This window comes from Anas acuta, chromosome 16, assembly GCF_963932015.1.
Source record: "Anas acuta chromosome 16, bAnaAcu1.1, whole genome shotgun sequence".
Taxonomy (NCBI): Eukaryota; Metazoa; Chordata; class Aves; order Anseriformes; family Anatidae; genus Anas; species Anas acuta.
In genome coordinates, this window is record NC_088994.1 from 13131735 (window position 1) to 13149648 (window position 17914).

General features: G+C 47.3%; 1 protein-coding gene and 1 long non-coding RNA gene across 2 annotated transcripts in view; one reads left to right on the top strand and one right to left on the bottom strand.

The window, feature by feature from the left end:
• Positions 1-14487, bottom strand: part of TAF4 (TATA-box binding protein associated factor 4) — a 37604-nt gene extending 23117 nt beyond the window's left edge. The window contains exons 1-2 of the mRNA XM_068700384.1: positions 14125-14487; positions 11053-12144 (exon numbers count right to left, since the gene is read on the bottom strand). Coding sequence (XP_068556485.1) covers positions 11053-12144; positions 14125-14440 — 1408 coding nt within the window. The 5' untranslated portion in view covers positions 14441-14487. The remainder of the gene's footprint in view (positions 1-11052; positions 12145-14124) is intronic.
• Positions 14488-14561: 74 nt separating this feature from the next.
• Positions 14562-17713, top strand: LOC137865370 (uncharacterized). The gene is made up of 2 exons (XR_011101876.1): positions 14562-15321; positions 15454-17713. It is a non-coding gene; the product is annotated as an uncharacterized lncRNA (long non-coding RNA).
• The last annotated feature ends 201 nt before the right edge of the window (positions 17714-17914 follow it).

The window sequence follows — 17914 nt, forward strand, 5'->3', positions numbered from 1 at the left end:
AGCTTCATGAACAAACCTGGGTGGTTTGGGACACCTGTAGGAGTCTCTCGGCCCTATAAGCGTTACTGCAGTGCTTAATGGTGCAGTGCAGGTCTCAGACCCCACAAAGCTGGCTGAAAATCAACCCACGGCTCGCTGTGCCACACAGCCTGTAGGAACACAAACCAGCAGAAGCAGGCCTGCAAGTACGAGGCTGCCAGGCAGTGCTAGAGCTGTCCAGCACACCGAGCCCCTGGACCACGTCCACCAGAGCTACGGGCACCCTACAGCACCAAATGCCAGGATTTGTGCAGCTGGACCCAACGCACAGCCATAAGATGCTGCGCACACCTTAAGGCTGGCTGTTAAGTGCTCAGCACCTGCTGGGCTTAAGGTGGAACAAACACAGATTTCACCGCGCTACAAAGCCTCAAAGTTCTGGTACCGCTCTGGTTTCCTACAGCACTCCAGTCCTTTTGTCTGTCACTGCTCTCCCCTCGCATCCCATGTGCACACACAACACAGACCATCACTGAAACTCTATTTCTTGAATAGCTGACCTATGATTATTACTAAAAAAGCTGAAACAGACCTCAAAAATCACCATGAATCCTGACTACAGCAGAAGAAATTTAAATTATTTTTTTTAAGATGAAGTACACAAGTCTGCATCATGAAAAACTTCTAATAAAAGATTATTTTATAATAACTTTCTTTATAATAATAATTTTATAACTCCTCATAAAGAGTTAGGAGACAAAAGGGACTCCATTGCATAGGAAAAGCTTTTATTTACTCCTACTATGCAAGAAGTTAGTTTCAAACTACCAAACTTCACCATATTCTCCAAGTAGCAAAGTGAACAACTTGTCAGTATTGATTCCCAAGTCTTTCAAGAACATGCTGAAAGGAATAATGTCAGGCTGGAATGCCAAAAAGCCACAGTGTTCAGCAGTGACCCCATACAGGGAAATGTTACCTGCTCAGCTGGAAAGGTGTGCAAGTGCTCTGACAAACACCTCTTTCTTTATAAAGAAGTATTTGACAGATGCTTCAACACCATGATGTGAACTGAAACTCTTTTGACTGTTCTGGAAAGCCATATTCCTTGAAAGCGTGCTAGCTTTCCTTCCTGGTCAGGCAGATCGGGGCAGAACAGCAGCGAGCTCTGTCGAACTGCAGCCCAACCAGCACACAAATCTGCCTTTCGTCTGGTGCAGAAAGAGCTAAGAAAGAAAAACACTACCAGGTCCTAAACCAATTACTTTAATTATTGATCTCGAAGCGATGCAGACTGAGCTCCGCTGCTAATTTCAATGTACTCGCAGCAAACACCACCACAGTGATGCCAGAATCAGATTTGCCTTTGAGAAAGGAAGACACTGAACAGAGGGTTGCTAATTCTTTTGATGTCGTTCTGAATCGGGGATTTTACAACCCAGCCAGCCTTCCTTTCTGGCCAACAGATTGCCTACACCAAGGTGTACCAGCACACGGGAGCTGTTCAAGCATGCGATGGAATGGAAATGGGCACGCTGCTTTGAGCTCACCACAGCCTGCACACAAACACCTAGCGAGGAACGCCGCAGTAAATGCTCATCGCCCTCCTTCTAAAAATGACACCCTAAAAGAGCTGAGTGCTCTGGGTACACCTTGGCAGTTTTGGCAGGGAAACGAAGCTTTGCGGGTGCTGCCTTTTCACATGGAGCCACAGGGACCCCACGCTGGATGATTCCCTGGACAAGGGCAGCCCCAGTGCAAGCTTTCACTTCCAACCCTCCTCTGCAGAAGCAGCCTGTGATTTTACGACTCCTGCTGCCGATACAGGAGGTGTTCTGCCTTGAGAACACACCAAACACAATGCCTGCAAGTTCAAATACAAATGTTCACCATGGACGTGATGTTGCACATCACCTGGCTGATAGCAACGTTTATTAAACAGTGCTGCTGTTTCGGCCAGGGTACGAACCCAAAAATAAAAGTATTTTCACACCTGTAAGCTCACGCTCGCAACGCTTTAAGTGAAACGAAGCCTAGTTTTGATTTTACTAACCGTCAAAAGCACAGTCCTGAGTAATGACTAAGCTTAATGACTGGGTATGACTAACACTTATAAATAATTAGTGCCTGCTCTCCCCCTCCCCCACGGAGGGGAGGGAGGGAAGAAAACCCAACTATACGTTGCAAAAAATAAAAAAAGGAAGAATGCTAGGAAATAGGAGTTCCAAGTTTGTGGCGTGACCGCTTGCCTCTTTTCCTGGTCCACTCTTTAACACCACCGCAAAGCAAACATGACACATGGCTGCTTGTGAAGAGCTCACGCGTCCCTACAAACTCGCGCAGAGTTCGGCCGCTCCGAGCCTTCAGACTCGAGATCCCTTCCGCCTCCTTCACCGATCCCTCAGCAAACATTCTTGGGTCACCTCCTCTGCCTCTCGCCACGGGTGCTGCAATTCCTGGGAGCTGCGCTTCTGACTCACAGGCATGACTGGTCCCACTCGCCGCGCTGCCACTCAGCTGCAACGCACCTGATGCTGGTACCGCTGAGCGCCGGGCTACACCTGACCCTCCCTCACCGAGCTGCTTGATTCATAAAGTGTGAGAGGCGTGAAGACAGCTTGCCCCAGCCCCGCTGCCCCCCGAGCTGTGTAAGAAGGACAGGGAGCACGGCACGGCAGCTCAGCGCTGAGCTTTTGTTTATTCGCTGCTATCTCCAGCACATTTTGCAGGTGGATCCGCGCTGGCTGGCTGCACAGCACCCAGCACGTGCTTTGCTCTGTGCAGAAGGCCTGGGATGGCTTTTACCAGCGTAACTCAGGCAGTGTGAGGTTCTCAGAGCAGGTGGAATAAGCTGGACCGCTTTTACAGGCAGGCAGATTCGAGGCAAGACCTTACAGCAGTCGTACTGCCACGTGAAACAACGCCGCTCACTCATGCAAGTGTTGTGTGGCCAGTTGTCCAGGTACCAGCTGCAATGCATTACTGGGAAAAAAGAATCGTTTAGGAATGCATTTTAAGGAAAAAAGCATCAAAATTAAAGATAAGTGGTACTCGTAACGTATGGTTCTGATTCATCAACTTATAAATAACATACATATATTTATAGAGTTGTACACTAACAAGTTACTCGATTTTTCTCAATATACTTTTCTAAATAGCACAAAGAACGTGGCAACAGTCAAACCTTGTGCTAAACCCCATACAAATATTGAGTAAAAGGACTGTCCCTGGGTACAAGGATTTACAGCCTACTTCTGCACTCTGCTGAGAGTCAGCCCTTTATAATCCAAGCATAACTTTCTCATCACTGGTAATACAAGTGCAGAAAGTCGTATTTTTAACATGTTATTTCTAACCTGACGAGAGCTCCAGGACGACAGATTATGTCTGTGTTTGTACAGGGCCTTAAGAACAGTTCTGCCAAGGCAGTGCTGAGCCTGCTCTCAGCTCCCTATAGTTATCACTTCTTTCTTGATTATATATTGATAACCTATACCGTTACATAGCAATGATAATCAACGATTTGTCCTCACCAAAAAAATCTATATTAAAAAAGCACTTGGTTAAAGGCACAACTAAGGCCTCAAGGAGACTTATTTTACCTTAAATATTCCACTAAAGACATATGAAGAAAATTACTCCAAGGCAGGAGGCTTTGTGGTAAAAACTTGGCTCTCGGTTCCTCGAGTCTCCGGTGCCTCCAGAAAAAGACCAGCATTTCTGGAAGGAAATTACTACAGAATAGAACTGGGGTGAAAAACTGAAATTAAGCTGAGGTAAAACTGTCCTGGAAGGGGAAAAAAATAATCATAATTTGCTCCTGAGGCAGCAGTTTTTCTAGGCTAACCTATTCATGTGTCTGTGGTCTCGATGAAAAAGGTCTCGTTTCATTTGAAATATGAGTGATCACACGATCTTTACAGCTGTTTAATTACAGCCTCATCTGTACACAGGTTTTGTACTTCTCTCAACGTTTCAGGTGGAAACGGGACCATTCTGCCCCAATATTTCAGGGTAACCACACGCAGTGGGGACACAACTATGTCTCTGGAAAAGCCGCCTGCTGTATGAACCGTTTCCCTTCTGCTGCCAGGAGGAAACGTGCAGGAGGGGCGATGCAGTAAAGCCTGTGTCCAGACAAAAAAAGGTTATACAGCTTTTAGGAAGCCTGTATCAGTATAAATAAACTACAGCCTCTTGCATTTCATCAAGAACTTAATTAGTTTAAAACCAAACTCAAGTCAGGGCATTAACAACTCGTAACAATACAAACACAGCTCCTGAGTATCTACACAGCCACCGTCTTGTTAAAACAGCCGTGTGCAACCTGTCAGAGGTGTGCCGAGGCTTCAGTCCCAACGTGCAGGAGGGAAAGCTGCGATGCTCACAGGTGACAGGACTCACGGGCAGGAACATCCCAACGGTGGCCATGCACTCACAAAGCTCCTGGTAAGCTCTCTGAGCTCAGTCTTCTTTCAGCTTCTCAGTTTGTGATACAAACCAAGCGGCCGCTTGCAAGGTACCACTGAAAATTCCTTCCTCTCACTGCCTTCAGTTGTGGGAAACACATTTTTCAAAGTTACATGTTTTCATCCAGCTGTTTCTTCAAATCTTTTCTCACAAGGGGTAGCACACCTACCAAAAAGTTAGCTCGGCAACACTTAGTGCCTTCCAACTGGCAGAAGCCTTCTTGTTAACATCAAGCAGTGACAGCAAACTCAGGGAGCGGATGCAGACAGATAAATGGAGTCGTAAACATTCATAAAAAGTTTCAAGACACCAAACAACCCTGATGAGAGTTGACAAGATGAGTTATTTTCAGGTTAAACTGTTCGTCTCAAATATTTCTGACAAGAACTGCAAGTAGCAGCCCAGAAGTGTTTAACGTGCCCTGCCTGTATGTGGTTTCTGTGCCTGCTTCATACCAAAGAGACTCGCATTATTTGTCAGTTTTGGTGAGAGCAGAGAGCAGGCTCTCCACCAGCCCATCTCTTCTCTTAAAACCCACTTGGGCTACTACCAGTATTTTATCTGTGCTCCTGAACTCCTTCACGGGCTTCTTAGGATTATATTTACATATCGTTTCCCGAGACAGAGCAGACAAACAACAGTAAGGATTTTCATACACCAAAAGGTTTCGTTTGAAGAGCGTTTGCATTACCTACTGATTTGTGTCTTATCACATCAGTGTCCAACGCTGGTACGTTTTCATTCTCAGCTGCTAACGTTGCTGCAGTGCTCTCCTGCATGAGTGACTCGAGTCCCAGGCAGCACCAAATTGGTGGTCCTCTAACCAAGAAGTTGGACTTCAGCGTAACCCACAGACATTTCAAGAGATGGGAAACTCGTTTCGCTCACTGAGCGTGCAAACACCATACAGCTTCCCACAACAGCAGAGTGCAAAATGCCCCAAAAACACAACGTGCTCACTTTTACTCACCTATCAACATCACAAAACTAGTGATATCCAAGCCATAGACAGACGGTGACCTGAAGTGTGGACAGGTATATAAAACAAATCCATGCGTGCTCTTCTTGCAGGGAGCAGCAGCGTTTTCCATAACAGAAGTGAGCAGTAAGCAAAGTTAATGTCTTTCATAGCTCAGCTTAGTCGAATCACAATTATATTTCCCATTAAATCTCAACATTTAAAGAGACACCTTTATCAGATGTGTACAAACAAAGCATTTGTTTGCCTTGTGACATTCGCTGTAACAACAACAGAAATCCTACCAGGCACCCCTCTCATTTTCAGGTTCCTTGGGGTACAAAGCTAAGCACGCAGGATTCCTTAATTAGAGAAGTCGCAGCGAGAACTTTCAGCCTGGTGACATATGGCAGATCTGATGTAACAGATTTCAAATAAAGCAGAATGTTCCTTTTGCTGATGCATGATTTGAACATGAAATCCACCCCACACTCAGACGAGATCCACGGTTACCCTTCAGAGAGCGAGCTACCACTTCACGCGCCAAGTACAGGACTCCCAAAGCTCTAATCTTGGCTCACTATCGATTCCCTCATGGCCTTGGGCAAGTCAGAACTCCTCTCACTCGCTCTTTCCCCCAGCTTTAAAGCAGAGTTCATACTACTTTATTTACCAACCACACGGGCATGTTGCAAGGATCGAGTTTTGTAAAATGCCTTGAAAGTAAAGCAGACTACGCGTGCTGCACGAAATTCCCGTTATCACTTTATGTTCGAGATGTTTGGAGCAAAACACAGCCATGCCAACACAACTAATAGGCAAAATATTGGCAGCACGTGCGTGATGCAGGGAAGCTATAATCAGGATATGTTTGAACTCGCTTGATAGTAAGAAATAGAAAGAACAACATTCCACTACTTCGTATTTTTCTTCTGTTCCTTTCTGTATTTCTTAGAGCATGGAAGGCTGTAGATCCTTTATATGTTTATATTCCTATTGTCTAATTATTTTAGGCACTTCTGGGGTACACTTCAAGTACAAAGTAACCTGAAAAATGCCACCCTCGGACTGAAAAAGCGTTTTACAAAGTGTTTACCAAGTGTTTTACAATGACAAGGTGGTCTGATTCTCCTCAGCCTGGCGCCCTTTTCCTATCCCTACCTACTCTTTTGCCTGACAGCCTAGCACCCCAACTCCCTACTGAAGGAAACCAAACTAGTCCTGTACAAATTATTTTTCAGTGATGCCAGCTCCAAAAAATATCACTGCTCAAGCTGACAGGACCTGAACACATTTTAAATTAGGCACGTGCTTAGGTACTTTTCCCATCCTAACGCAGAATAACCGAGGCCTGAGGCATTACAATCCTCACTGAACAACTGACACGAGCTAAGAAACGGTGGTTTCTACGAAAGTTAACCTCCCGTTTCAAACCGAATTCAGTATCCAGCCTCTCTGGCTGTAAAGCAAACCTTCGAGGCATCCCCAGTGGTATGCCATCCTCCAAGGCATGCTGATGCAGGGCCCCGATTTTCGGACAGCTCCCCTTGCTCCTCAGAAGCACCAGCAGGAAGCTGAAACCAACGGCCGGGGCAGCTGCACCAGCACTGCTCGGAGTTCTGGAACACTCAACTTTTCAAACTGCCCCATGGTTCCCAGGGCTGAGAAATGACCCATCCCGAAGTCACCACACACAGAGAACAGGAAAGGCCCCCACAAAGGAAAAGGTGGAGAAGCCTACTCTCACCCCTAGCAGCAGCTCCTGGCAGGTTCAACCAAGTCTTGTAGAAGCAATGAAGAAGTTTTATCATTAGGTACAAAGCAAAACAAGCCTGTATAGCTGCTCTGCTATAGCTGCACAATTGCGTTACTGCTAATGAGAACGTTGATCAGGAGCTCAGAAGTTAAAAAAAAATTACATAAACTATAAAAACAACCTGTCCTATCTTCAAACAGAATGGAATGTCGCAATCTTGCTTAATCAGAAAAAAGAAAAAAAACTTTAGGATCAAGCTGGCAATTTTTTGTGTGTACTAATATTCACTCAGAAGGTAAAAGAAAGAAAAAAGGGGGCAGAGGGAAGTGAAGGTTTCTAGATTTCATTTTCACCTGAGCTAGAAAACCATCCAAGAGAGCTACCAGCTGCATATTGTTCTTACTGCATACCTGCAGCAATCTCTCCAAGCTGCTCCTTTCTCTAAGCAGGCACCTTAAAGGTTGTCAGGAGATGCTTGGACATAAAAATGAAGCAGGAGAGTAGCGACAGAAAGCACCTCCACCAAGAACAGAAACCAAATCTTTGAACCCTCAAGCTGACAATACTGCTAAAGTGAGCATAAGCTCCTGGACTTTGGTTTTGAAATTGTATTACAGCATTGCAGGAGGAGATAGTATTTTGAAAAGGGATTTTAAAGCACACAAGTCAGTCACCTTACAAGATGATTCTACTACATGCTGGTGATGGTCTCTAATCACTTTATGAACCCCTACATTGCAAAAGATTAATCTTACAGCAAAGTCTCAGTTACTCAGAAGATCCAGCAGAAAAGTGTACCAGCAAAACACTGACAATGTTTTTAACAAACTCACAAATTTTCCTACCTCTTAACAGGTGATTATACACAACACATTTCATATTATTGCTTGAAGTACTCCAAAACAAAGAACTGGATCTAATTTATTTTCAGTCACAATTTCAAAGATGCTGCATCTTCAAAGTCGCATGCATAAAGAGAAGCATGCTTGTGTTACCCCCTCCCTGCTCCCTAGCAAGTTACCTGTCAACATTTCCACGTCTTTGCTATAAAGTAATAAATAAGGTTACTTTTGGACCTTCGCTACCCTGATCTGTCCAGCTGGACCATGAAGCTACTGAAGAAAAGACTGAGCAGTAGTTCTCTTCCTGATAGACATCAGTGGGAAACTGTTATAAACGCACAGATGCTCTGAACAGTCCAGTTTCTTTGGGAAACCATATACCAAAATCCCGCAATTTCACAACAACTTCATCCTATTAGCAATTCAAACACCTCCAATTTGTTATTAATAAATTTGCTACATGATTTGTTTGTTATACAACCACCCTGATGCGATACAAAACATTATTCTAAGTGACGTATTTTAGAGCGTGCTGATCAAACTTATGTTCCACATGCTCTTTTTAAGAGAACATTAGAAACCTCTAGCCAAAGCGCAAGCTAATAACACTTACTGACATTTTACATTCCGCTTTTCATAAATGAGAAACTGTAACTGTACTTTGGAGGGCCAGAAACAGTGTATCAGGGTATGAAAATAACTCTAAAACACAGGGTGCTTATTGGTCACACCTTCCATGAGGATTTTGCAGGTATTTGTAAATAGCAGTGTAAAAAGTGACGTGTTCAGTCTTTAATCTCCAGCTCTTTCATGCACTAAGTCTCACCACCTCTGGTACAGACACACCACTAACTTTTAGGCACAAACTTGTGGATGCAAATGCGGTGCACACAGTGGCTGCCCAGCGTACAAGCACTGCAGTTGCAGCTTCACACTGCCAAGCTGCCTTTAAAACTCTGGCCTATCACAATGTAATTTGAAATAAGATTTTGAAACCATACTCATCTATTCTGCTTTCACTATGAATGTAGATGAACTCTGCTAAAGATTAAAGCAGTTGCATACGGTTAGGTTTTTCAGAAGTGCTTAGCCCTTGCACCTGCAAGATGTTAAGAGCTCAGCATCCATCAGTTCTCAAGTTGTTCTTTGCTTCGTGCAGAACATTTGCAAAGTTGGCTTCTTTGGCAAAGTATAAAAATGTAAACCAAAAGAATTAAACATAAAACATTCCACTAAAAAAAAAAAAATCCTTTCCAATATTAAGTCTGTCTTATCATGCAAAAATCTAAGTTCCTATTTCTATTCAGTCATGAATATATGCTTATATTAAGAGTCGTGCTATTCTTTTGAAGTTATAAATATTCTTAAAAGTGTAGGACAGACAAGAAAAGTGCTTAATAAAAAACCCCAAGTGTTTAGAAACTATATTGCTGTACTTTGATCTATCAAGACCTCCAAAGGAGCAATTTCTGGTCCAATTATGCTTAAGGACTGGCAGGGCTGCTTCAATGTGTAACACATTTCAGTATGCAATGGTGGTATGAAAACATCAGCTACCTGGAAAAGAGGTCCCATTGGGCTCCACAGTAGCATTTGTCCCATAATCAGATTTATAATGCAGTATTAGTGAAAATGGATGTATACATGGCAATAGATTGCAAACCTGAAAAATCTTTTGATACACTGTGGCAATAAATAAATAAATAAGGCTTTTCCAGACTATTAACCTACAGGCTTCAAATTAAGCACTAGGAATTCAAGGTCTGAGTTGCAGTGATGCTTTTTAAATTAGCACGTCTCAATCAAATTACTCATACAGAGAATAGCTCTCTCCACAAAAAAACATGGAATATTTATGCCAGTTACAACTCAGAGGTACTGAATGCTCAATAGACTTCATCGAACTATATGGCATCACACACCATAAATAGCATGTTTGACAGAAAGCTCGTGTGCAGTCACACGGTGTGGTTGCTGTTCTACCTTGTACAGCAGGTGCACTGCTTTCACGTTTGTTAGGTGTCTCAACAGACACGCTTTTACTAAGACTAATGAAATAGATAATATCCAAATACAACTGATTCCATTAGGTACTGGTAGTAAAATTTAATTAGTTGCTCTTTGTACACTGCCCTGCAAACAGTAAGAATCTACCTGTTATCACACACTATTAAAAACACAGGGAATTATGTGTAGGCTTGCACTCCTACTTTCAGTTCGAAAGGAAGCATTGATACAAGTACAAGCCAGGTTCAAAATACTAGTAAATAGATAACCTTCCACCTCCAAATCTGGGGTATTCCGGAAGGGACAGAACAGTTCTCAAAAGAGAAATGTTTCTCATCCTGCCTTTTACTCGCCCACTGAGGTCAGGACTCGATTGCGTGCCCAGAGATGCTCTGCACTGAGCACGATACTAGCTACTACTACAAAAGCTGCAACCCTAGACACAACAGGGTGAGGTAAGGACATAGGAAGACTGCCTTTTGTATCAGAACTCCAGTGACTAAAAAGACAATCGTAAGCTTCAAATCTGGGAGTTTTTAAGGCAGACTTTGAAGGTGTTTAAAGGAAAAGAAGGTGGTTTTCTTGTGTTCTATCTGCCGCTCCTCTATTCAGGAGTGCTCTATGGTACTGGGGGCACGCAGGGACAGGGAGGGAACAGAGCAGCACGCAGAGGTTATACAAACTACCAAAAAAAAACACCCTAAAACGCCTTCTGTGAAAATGAAACAGCAACGTCTCATTTGATAATTTTTCATTGTCACACTTTGGCAGTTTGCAGCTTCATCTACAGGCAATGCTGTAACGAAGACACCAGATAGAATTATTTCTGAATTATTCCTTCTCACAAGACTTTCTGGCCACCTGAAATCATACCCTTAGTAGTAGAATGCTACTACACTACTGCTCAACACCAGACAATGCTCATTGTTAAATGCGATGCCTTTTCCACAATTCACAATTAAACAGCAAGAAATCTTATTTGGACATCTTCCTCCCTGCAAGTACGTTCCCGAAATAAAAGCCCTTGAGCTTCTGCTTACCTGGTGGTAACTGAAAATTCTGAATGTTAGTTGGATTCTGAGGTGGCTGAGGCAAACGAGGTGCTAAAACTGTAGGAGTCAAAGTTGCTCTGATTCCACTCGTAGTTGCTGTTGGAGTCCTTGGCAGAGTTTGTGCCACGGTGTTGGCAGTGCCTTTAGCCATTCCCGTCGGGGTGCCAGGTGCTGCAGGAGGTATCCCACCAGGATTGGGAGCAACATTGGAGAGCCCAGCTTGCATAGTTTGCCCAATAATCATGTTACCCCCTGTAGTACTGGGCTGGCCAGCAGTAGCCAGCGTCTGCTGTTGGGACACTGCCTGGACTATCGTTTTAGGAGACTCAGCTTTGATGACCTGCGTGGCGGGAGCTGCCGGTACAGTGGTACCAGGCTGGCTGTTCACAAGCGACGACGTCTGGAGGGAAACTCCAGATCCCACAGTGGCTGTAGCAACAGCAGGAAAACTCCCCACGCTGATGGTTGAATTGATCACAGTATTGCTCCCATTCTGAGTGGCCGCCCCAGCTGCGGCCACTGTGGGTCCTGCTGTGTGGATCGGTGGCCTCACGAGCGTCACCGTAGGGGCCCCGCTTCCAACGCTCGGTGGCGGCTGCGAGGAGATAACTGTGGGCGAGGAGGAAGATGCGGAGGACACAGCAGTATTAAGGAAAGAAGTCTGGATGACAGTGTTGGAAGCTGAGGGCAAAACGGCATTAACAGTATTTCCTTTTCCCACAGATCCAGGTCCGTTGTTAACAAGAGGGGCAACAGCAGGTGCAGAAGCGGGGTTGGCAGTCACAGGAGTCCCAGAGAAAGCAGCACTTCCCGCGTGGTGAGAGTTCATCACCACGTTACTCCCATTCAGAGTTTGCACTGTCGTGGTCCCGATCTTGCCATTCCTGGTGGACATGGCAGTCGCCATGGTGCTGATAACCACCGATTTGCCCTGACTGAGGGTCCCTGGAGCAGCAGTGACTTCAGATCCTCCTGCTGCTGCAGTGGTGGTGCTGGTGCTCGTCGTGGTGGCTCCATCCAGAGCTGAAGTCTGGGACCTGGTGTTATGATTAATAACACCCCCTTGCACCGCTCCTGCTCCTGCAAAACAACAACAAGGTTAAACAGAGAGAACGAGCAGGAGGAGAACTCCAGCAAAGGCAGAACGTTCTCCCTCATCACCAAGTCTTTTCCATCTCCGAGGCTACTTGCACGCAACCCAGAGAACGAGATAGAGAATAAACTGAAGATGGATTTAAAGACATTATCCTCAAACCCCCAATTTCCCACCAAAGATTGGTAGCTTCAATACAAGCCATAACACCCTCAACCCTCATCGCTACAGTAAGAGAAAATTGGGAAAAAAAGATTTGATATGATCTGAGGGAAGGAAGAAGGAAGATCATCTCAGCCCTCTTCCCCATTCTAGAGCCTGATACCACATTTATCAACAGGACTGCAACTGCAAGAGGGGCAAATGGCAATAGACGACACGTTAATAAGACATATTCCTTATGCCCAGCACATGTTATCCCCTAATCCTTTCATCTCCTACACAGTCAGTCAGAGCAGGAGGCTCAACACGAGCAAAATATGAAAAACTGAAGGGAAACAAAACCATCAGCCTGCCAAGGTAAGAAGTCCTGTGAGGCCTGGCGCAGGCTGCAAGAAGTCCCCTCCCCCTTATTACAGGATTTGTTCTGCTGGATCTGAAGTTCCCACAGCCAGAGATAGCCACGAAATAAACAAATGAAAAGCAAAGCTGAGTTTAAGAAGGGACAAGATGATGTAGCTTCTTGTCCTGAATAATCCTCACGCCCCCCTGATGAGGCCTGGCGTTACCACAAGTACAATCACAGACAGCCTGGGTCCTGGCCCTACGGAGACAGAAAGGGGAAAAGAACAGTGACAGGCAAACATCAAGATGCACGTTACGAGGGTCGAGGAGATCCTCCTAGAAGAGCTTCATTAATCATGACGGAAGGTCTGTAACATCTTCTTACACTTCAGCAACAAGAAAAGAAGCAAAAAAAAAAAATAATGGGGGGAGGGGAGGAATTGCAGAGAGATTCTGGGGAGACATTTTTTTTTTATTATTATTATTATTATTCCCTGGAAAAACCTCTTCCCTCCATTCCCATGGAGCGAGCCCTCAGCCCCTAGCATCGATCCCACCCCCTGGGATCCGCAGGAGGCGAGGAGGGAGCACACAGACAGGTAGCGGGGTGGGGGGGGACGGGGAGGGGGGCAGTGCACCAGGTGGGGTGCCATGGCCTCAATTCCCCCTTGCCGGGGACCCGGCGTTGTGACAACCCCCCCTTGAGGGCAGAGGAGGAACGGGAGGTGGCGGCTGCCCCCTGAAGCCCCCGCAAGGAGGGAGAGAGAAAGGGGGGGGTGCGGGGTGGAATACCCAGGTTGGTAGATATTTTTTTTTTGGGGGGGAGAGCGCGTTTTGAGGGACTTCCTCCCCTCGTAGATCCCCCCCTGGCTTCCTCCCGCGCAGGAAATAGGTGTCATGATTAATAACACCACAACACCCCCTGCGCTCCAGGGAACAGGGCCGGGGGAAGGGAGGGAGCGCTGCCCCAGCCGGCCCTAAGGGGAAGAAGGGGGGAAATCCCCCCAACACCCCCCCCCAGCAGCCCCTAACCCCGGGCAGGGCACGGGGGGCGCCCCACGAGGTGCAGGGGGGTGGCCAGAGCCTCCCTCAGCGCCGGGGTCACCCCAAACCCCTTCATAGGGGAGTATGGGGTGTGTTGGGGGGGCCCTAAAGCCGAGGGGGGAGACATCCTGAGGCGAGGAGGGAGAATAAAGGGGAAGGGGCGCCCCGGGGGGGTGCACGGACACCCTGAGGGGGCACACACAGCCCTGAGGGGACACAGGGACACCCTGAGGGGGGGTGAGGGCTTTTCCCCCCACAGCCTCCATCCCCACCTCCCCCCTCAACCTCCCGGCAGGGCGAGGAGGAGGAGGAGGAGAGGGAGGAAGGCAAAAGGGGGGGAGAGCGGGGGAGGGGAGGGCCCCGGCGCCCCCCAGCCCAGCCCAAGCCCAGCCCAAGCCCAGCCCTTGCCCCGGCGGTACCTGCTTTGGCCAGCTCCGGGGCGCTCAGCCCCATCTTGCCGCCGCCGCTCTCGGGCTGGGCGTTCGCGGTGCCTCCTCCCGCTCCTGCTCCTGCTCCGGCGGGGCTGGGGCTGGGGCTGGGGCTGCCGCTGCTCACAACATGGTTCCCCAGCAGCCCCCCAGCGGCCCGCAGGGGCTCCTGCGCCTTGTGGTGTTGGTGGTGGTGGCCGGAGGCCGCCAGCTGGGACTCCAGGGAGCCCACCAGGTCGCTCACCACCTTCTCGTCCACCTCCGTGTTCAGGAAAACCTCATCCAGCAGATCCGAGCCCGCCGCCATCTTTTTTTTGGAGGGTTCCTGTGAGCGGCTCCCTCCTCCCCCCCCCCCTCCCTCCCCCTTCCACTCCTCCCCCCTCCCCCCCCCGCGCACACACACACACACGCTCAGGCCTCTCCCCCCCCTCCCCTCCCCTCCCCTCCGCGCTCCGCCACCGCGCATGCGCGCGGGCACGGCCTCACCTCAGCGGCCGGAGAGGGATTCCGCCCGCCGCTGATTGGCCGGCGGCCGCCTATAAAAGGCGGGGCAAATGGCTGCGGAGGCTCAGTTGGGAGGCGGGCGGCGGCGGCGCTGGTGGCGGAGGGGATGGGGGAGGGAAGGGGGTGATAAGGAGGGAGGGGGGAGGATGAGGAGGGGGCCGCTGTGGGAGGGGGCGGGAGGGGAGGTGGGGGGAGAAGAGGAAGAAAAAGAAGAGGGGAGGCCGCGGCTCTTTGTCTGCCCCGGCGCAAAATGGCTGCGGCTCCCCCCGCCGCTCCCGGCTCCGAAGGGCGCCCCGCACCTGTGCTGGAGGCGTGTGACGGGAGGGGGGGGGGGGGGAAGGGATGGACAGACGGGCGGATGGACAGGCAGACAGGCGGCTCCGGGTTGGGGGGCAGCACGCTGAGGTGTGTGTGTGGGGGGGTGATGGGCCCGGCTCCCCCCCCCCGGGTTTTCCCTTCTGGGGCCTTGCTGCGGGGACAGCTCCGCGCCCATGGGGTGGGGGGGGGTGAGGGGGGGGCCGCACTTTGACCCCGTTGTGCAAGCGCCATCAAGGAAGTCAATAAATAGGGTCGGGGTGGAAAAAAATAGGACCTGGCTTCTCGCTAACGCTCTCTCTGGCCAGGTGCTGCTTTCCAAAGGCGGCTGAGGCGTTGGAGCGAAATGAGCGGGAAGAGAGAGCACGGGTAAGTTCTGGGAGGTAGCGAGCCTGAAGCAGGGCCTCGTGTGCCGGTGTTAGCAGGGTCCAGGGTTATAAAACCAGCTCTGCTCTTGTGTGCTGGGAATGGATGGCATTAAAGGCTGGAATTGCGTTGCAGGGATCGACTCAGCACCTGCTAATGCCCTGCCCAGACTTCACCGGCCTGCTGGCTGTGACAGCAGGGCTGCAGTGGTGGAGACTGGTAAGAGTAAGTGCTCTGAGCTCCCTGAGACTGGATTGCTGTAAATAGGTCAGGGATGAGAGGATTCTCTGCTTAGGGTGGCCCAAAGATGGGTGCCAGTGCTTTCTGTGTGACAGTTTGTGGTGATCACTTAACTCCTAGTGCTGTGACATGGAACAAATTGCCCTGCTCACCAGTTGGCCCAGTAAGCGATGGGAACAGTCCTGAAGTAGTTCCATATCCTACCCTGCTCCCAAACACGTAAATATGTCTACAGGAGATGTTTGCCAAAAGGTCACTCAAGAAACAGTAAAAACTGATAGCTATTCCTTAATAAGGTGAGTAAGTATCTTTAAATCAAGTTTTAGCCCTTACCATAAACTATTTCAATAACTGTTGTGGTTTCTCACATCTCCCTCTCACCTGCACAAAGCGGCTGCTGAATTAAAATTACGATGCTGAGCATTTCCTACAGCTCTGAGCCCTTTACAAGATGTCACTAGAAGGGACTGCATAGCTCCTCTGAGAAGTTTTAAATTAGGGTTTTGTAATCCTTTATCCTTGCTCTCACATATTTTATACTTAGTAGTTTTTTTTGTCTTCATACTTTTTCTCAATCATCACTCAAAACTCAGGGAGAAAAAGAAGATACCCCTTCCATCTCCACAGCTTTTACCTTCAATCTTATCTGTTTTTTTGCCAAATTGTAATGCTGCTAAGTAGTTGCCCACTTCTTGCAAGGCAGGAATGCTACTTCAGGCAGAGTCACGTCTACCGGTTTGTTGCTGCCACAGTCAAGCACACTGCCAGTTTTAGCTGTGATGAAATTCTATAAGCAACATACCAAAGAACTATCTAGAATAGAAGTCTCTTTGCATTCCCCAAACAGTGGAAGAATTAATCTACATCAGCTGCTCAAATGATTTATGGGGGAGAGCTAGGCTTAAGCTGAAGCAGCCTGAAGGTGCAGAGTGGCTGCACATCCTTCTTTTGCAGCACCTAAATGGGTGTATAGCCCAAAGCTGGGCTGGTGAGAGTGATGGAGGAACAGAGTGAGCGACATGAGAGATGGATTAAATTATCCCATGGCAGCAGTAGTCAACACAAAGGGTTAGAGCAGCCTATGTTCTTCTACTGCTCGTATTTTAGGGCAGCTGGAATGTAGCTTACAGTTGTATTACAGAACTAGAAATAAAAACCTAGAAATCATCAGTCTTTGTTCTAGCACTCTCGTTAGTAGACCATATGGCACATTTACCATATTAGGTAAACAACTTTACCAAATTACAAGAGCAACTGAAATGCATTATGACTTGTGTGTTGTAAGTGTGTAAGATTTATTACTGGATAATTTATCTTTTTGCACTCTGCCTTTCATTTGCTATTGGAAGTAACTTTTTAGATGGGATTCTTCAGGCCTGGGACTCCAGCTCCTCTGTATTCTACTGCCTCCTTCTTACTCTAAAAGTTGCTCTAATGTTCCTCAAATCTGTTTTCTGTAATTACCTCAAACCTGAATCAGAACATTTCAAGAAGTGGTTGGAGCCAATGGAGAATAATTTGTTGGTAGCAGGTAACACAGAGGGACACTTAATGTTCATCATTCTGACATTTTTGTACAGTTTTCATGGAATTAAGACCTATTTTCAAAATAAATACTTGCTTTACTTCAGAGTGTTTGTTTTATGAAAGCGACTGTGTTTCACCTAGCGTGGCTGGAGGAGAATACTTTGTCCCATTGATGTCCACACCCTGGTTTCACAGTGCTCTGGGCTTGTTACAAAACTGAAGTTCTGCTGCAGAAACACTTTCTTTCCATGTTTGCGTCTGTGTGTACATTTCCAAATTGTTTGGAGGAGCACAGGAGGCTAATGGACAATTGCAGAAGTACAGTGTCAAGAGAAAGAGACAAAATAAGGGAGCTCTGGTTGAGGATGATGCAGACCTATGCAGAAACAGTTTGTCAGCTTGAGAGTCTGCATGCTGATCCTTCTGCAAAGGAGTGTCAGTCTGCACCAACAAGCATTGAGCTAAAGCAGCAAGGCTTCATGTGCATCTGGAATAGAAAAAGTTTGACAGTAACCTGTACAAAAAGTATTCCCCTTTTGAACATTTTACTTTGAATTGAGGGGCAAATGCAGTCTTACTACACCCAAGCACATGCAGATAAATAAAACAACTTTAGTGCCTCCTTGTAGTTTGTACTTTGCTGTCTCCTTCTTGGAAACTCAAGGTACCGTTGAAGTCTTGGTTGTCTTAAAATCACAGCATATATTTCAGCTGTCACTTGGTGGATCTCTAAGTCTAGTGTTCCTAATAGTCAGGGATTGGAAAAGGTACACCAAAATAATCCATTTGTTAGGATTTCCATCTACTATTATGTAGATGTAACTTCAGA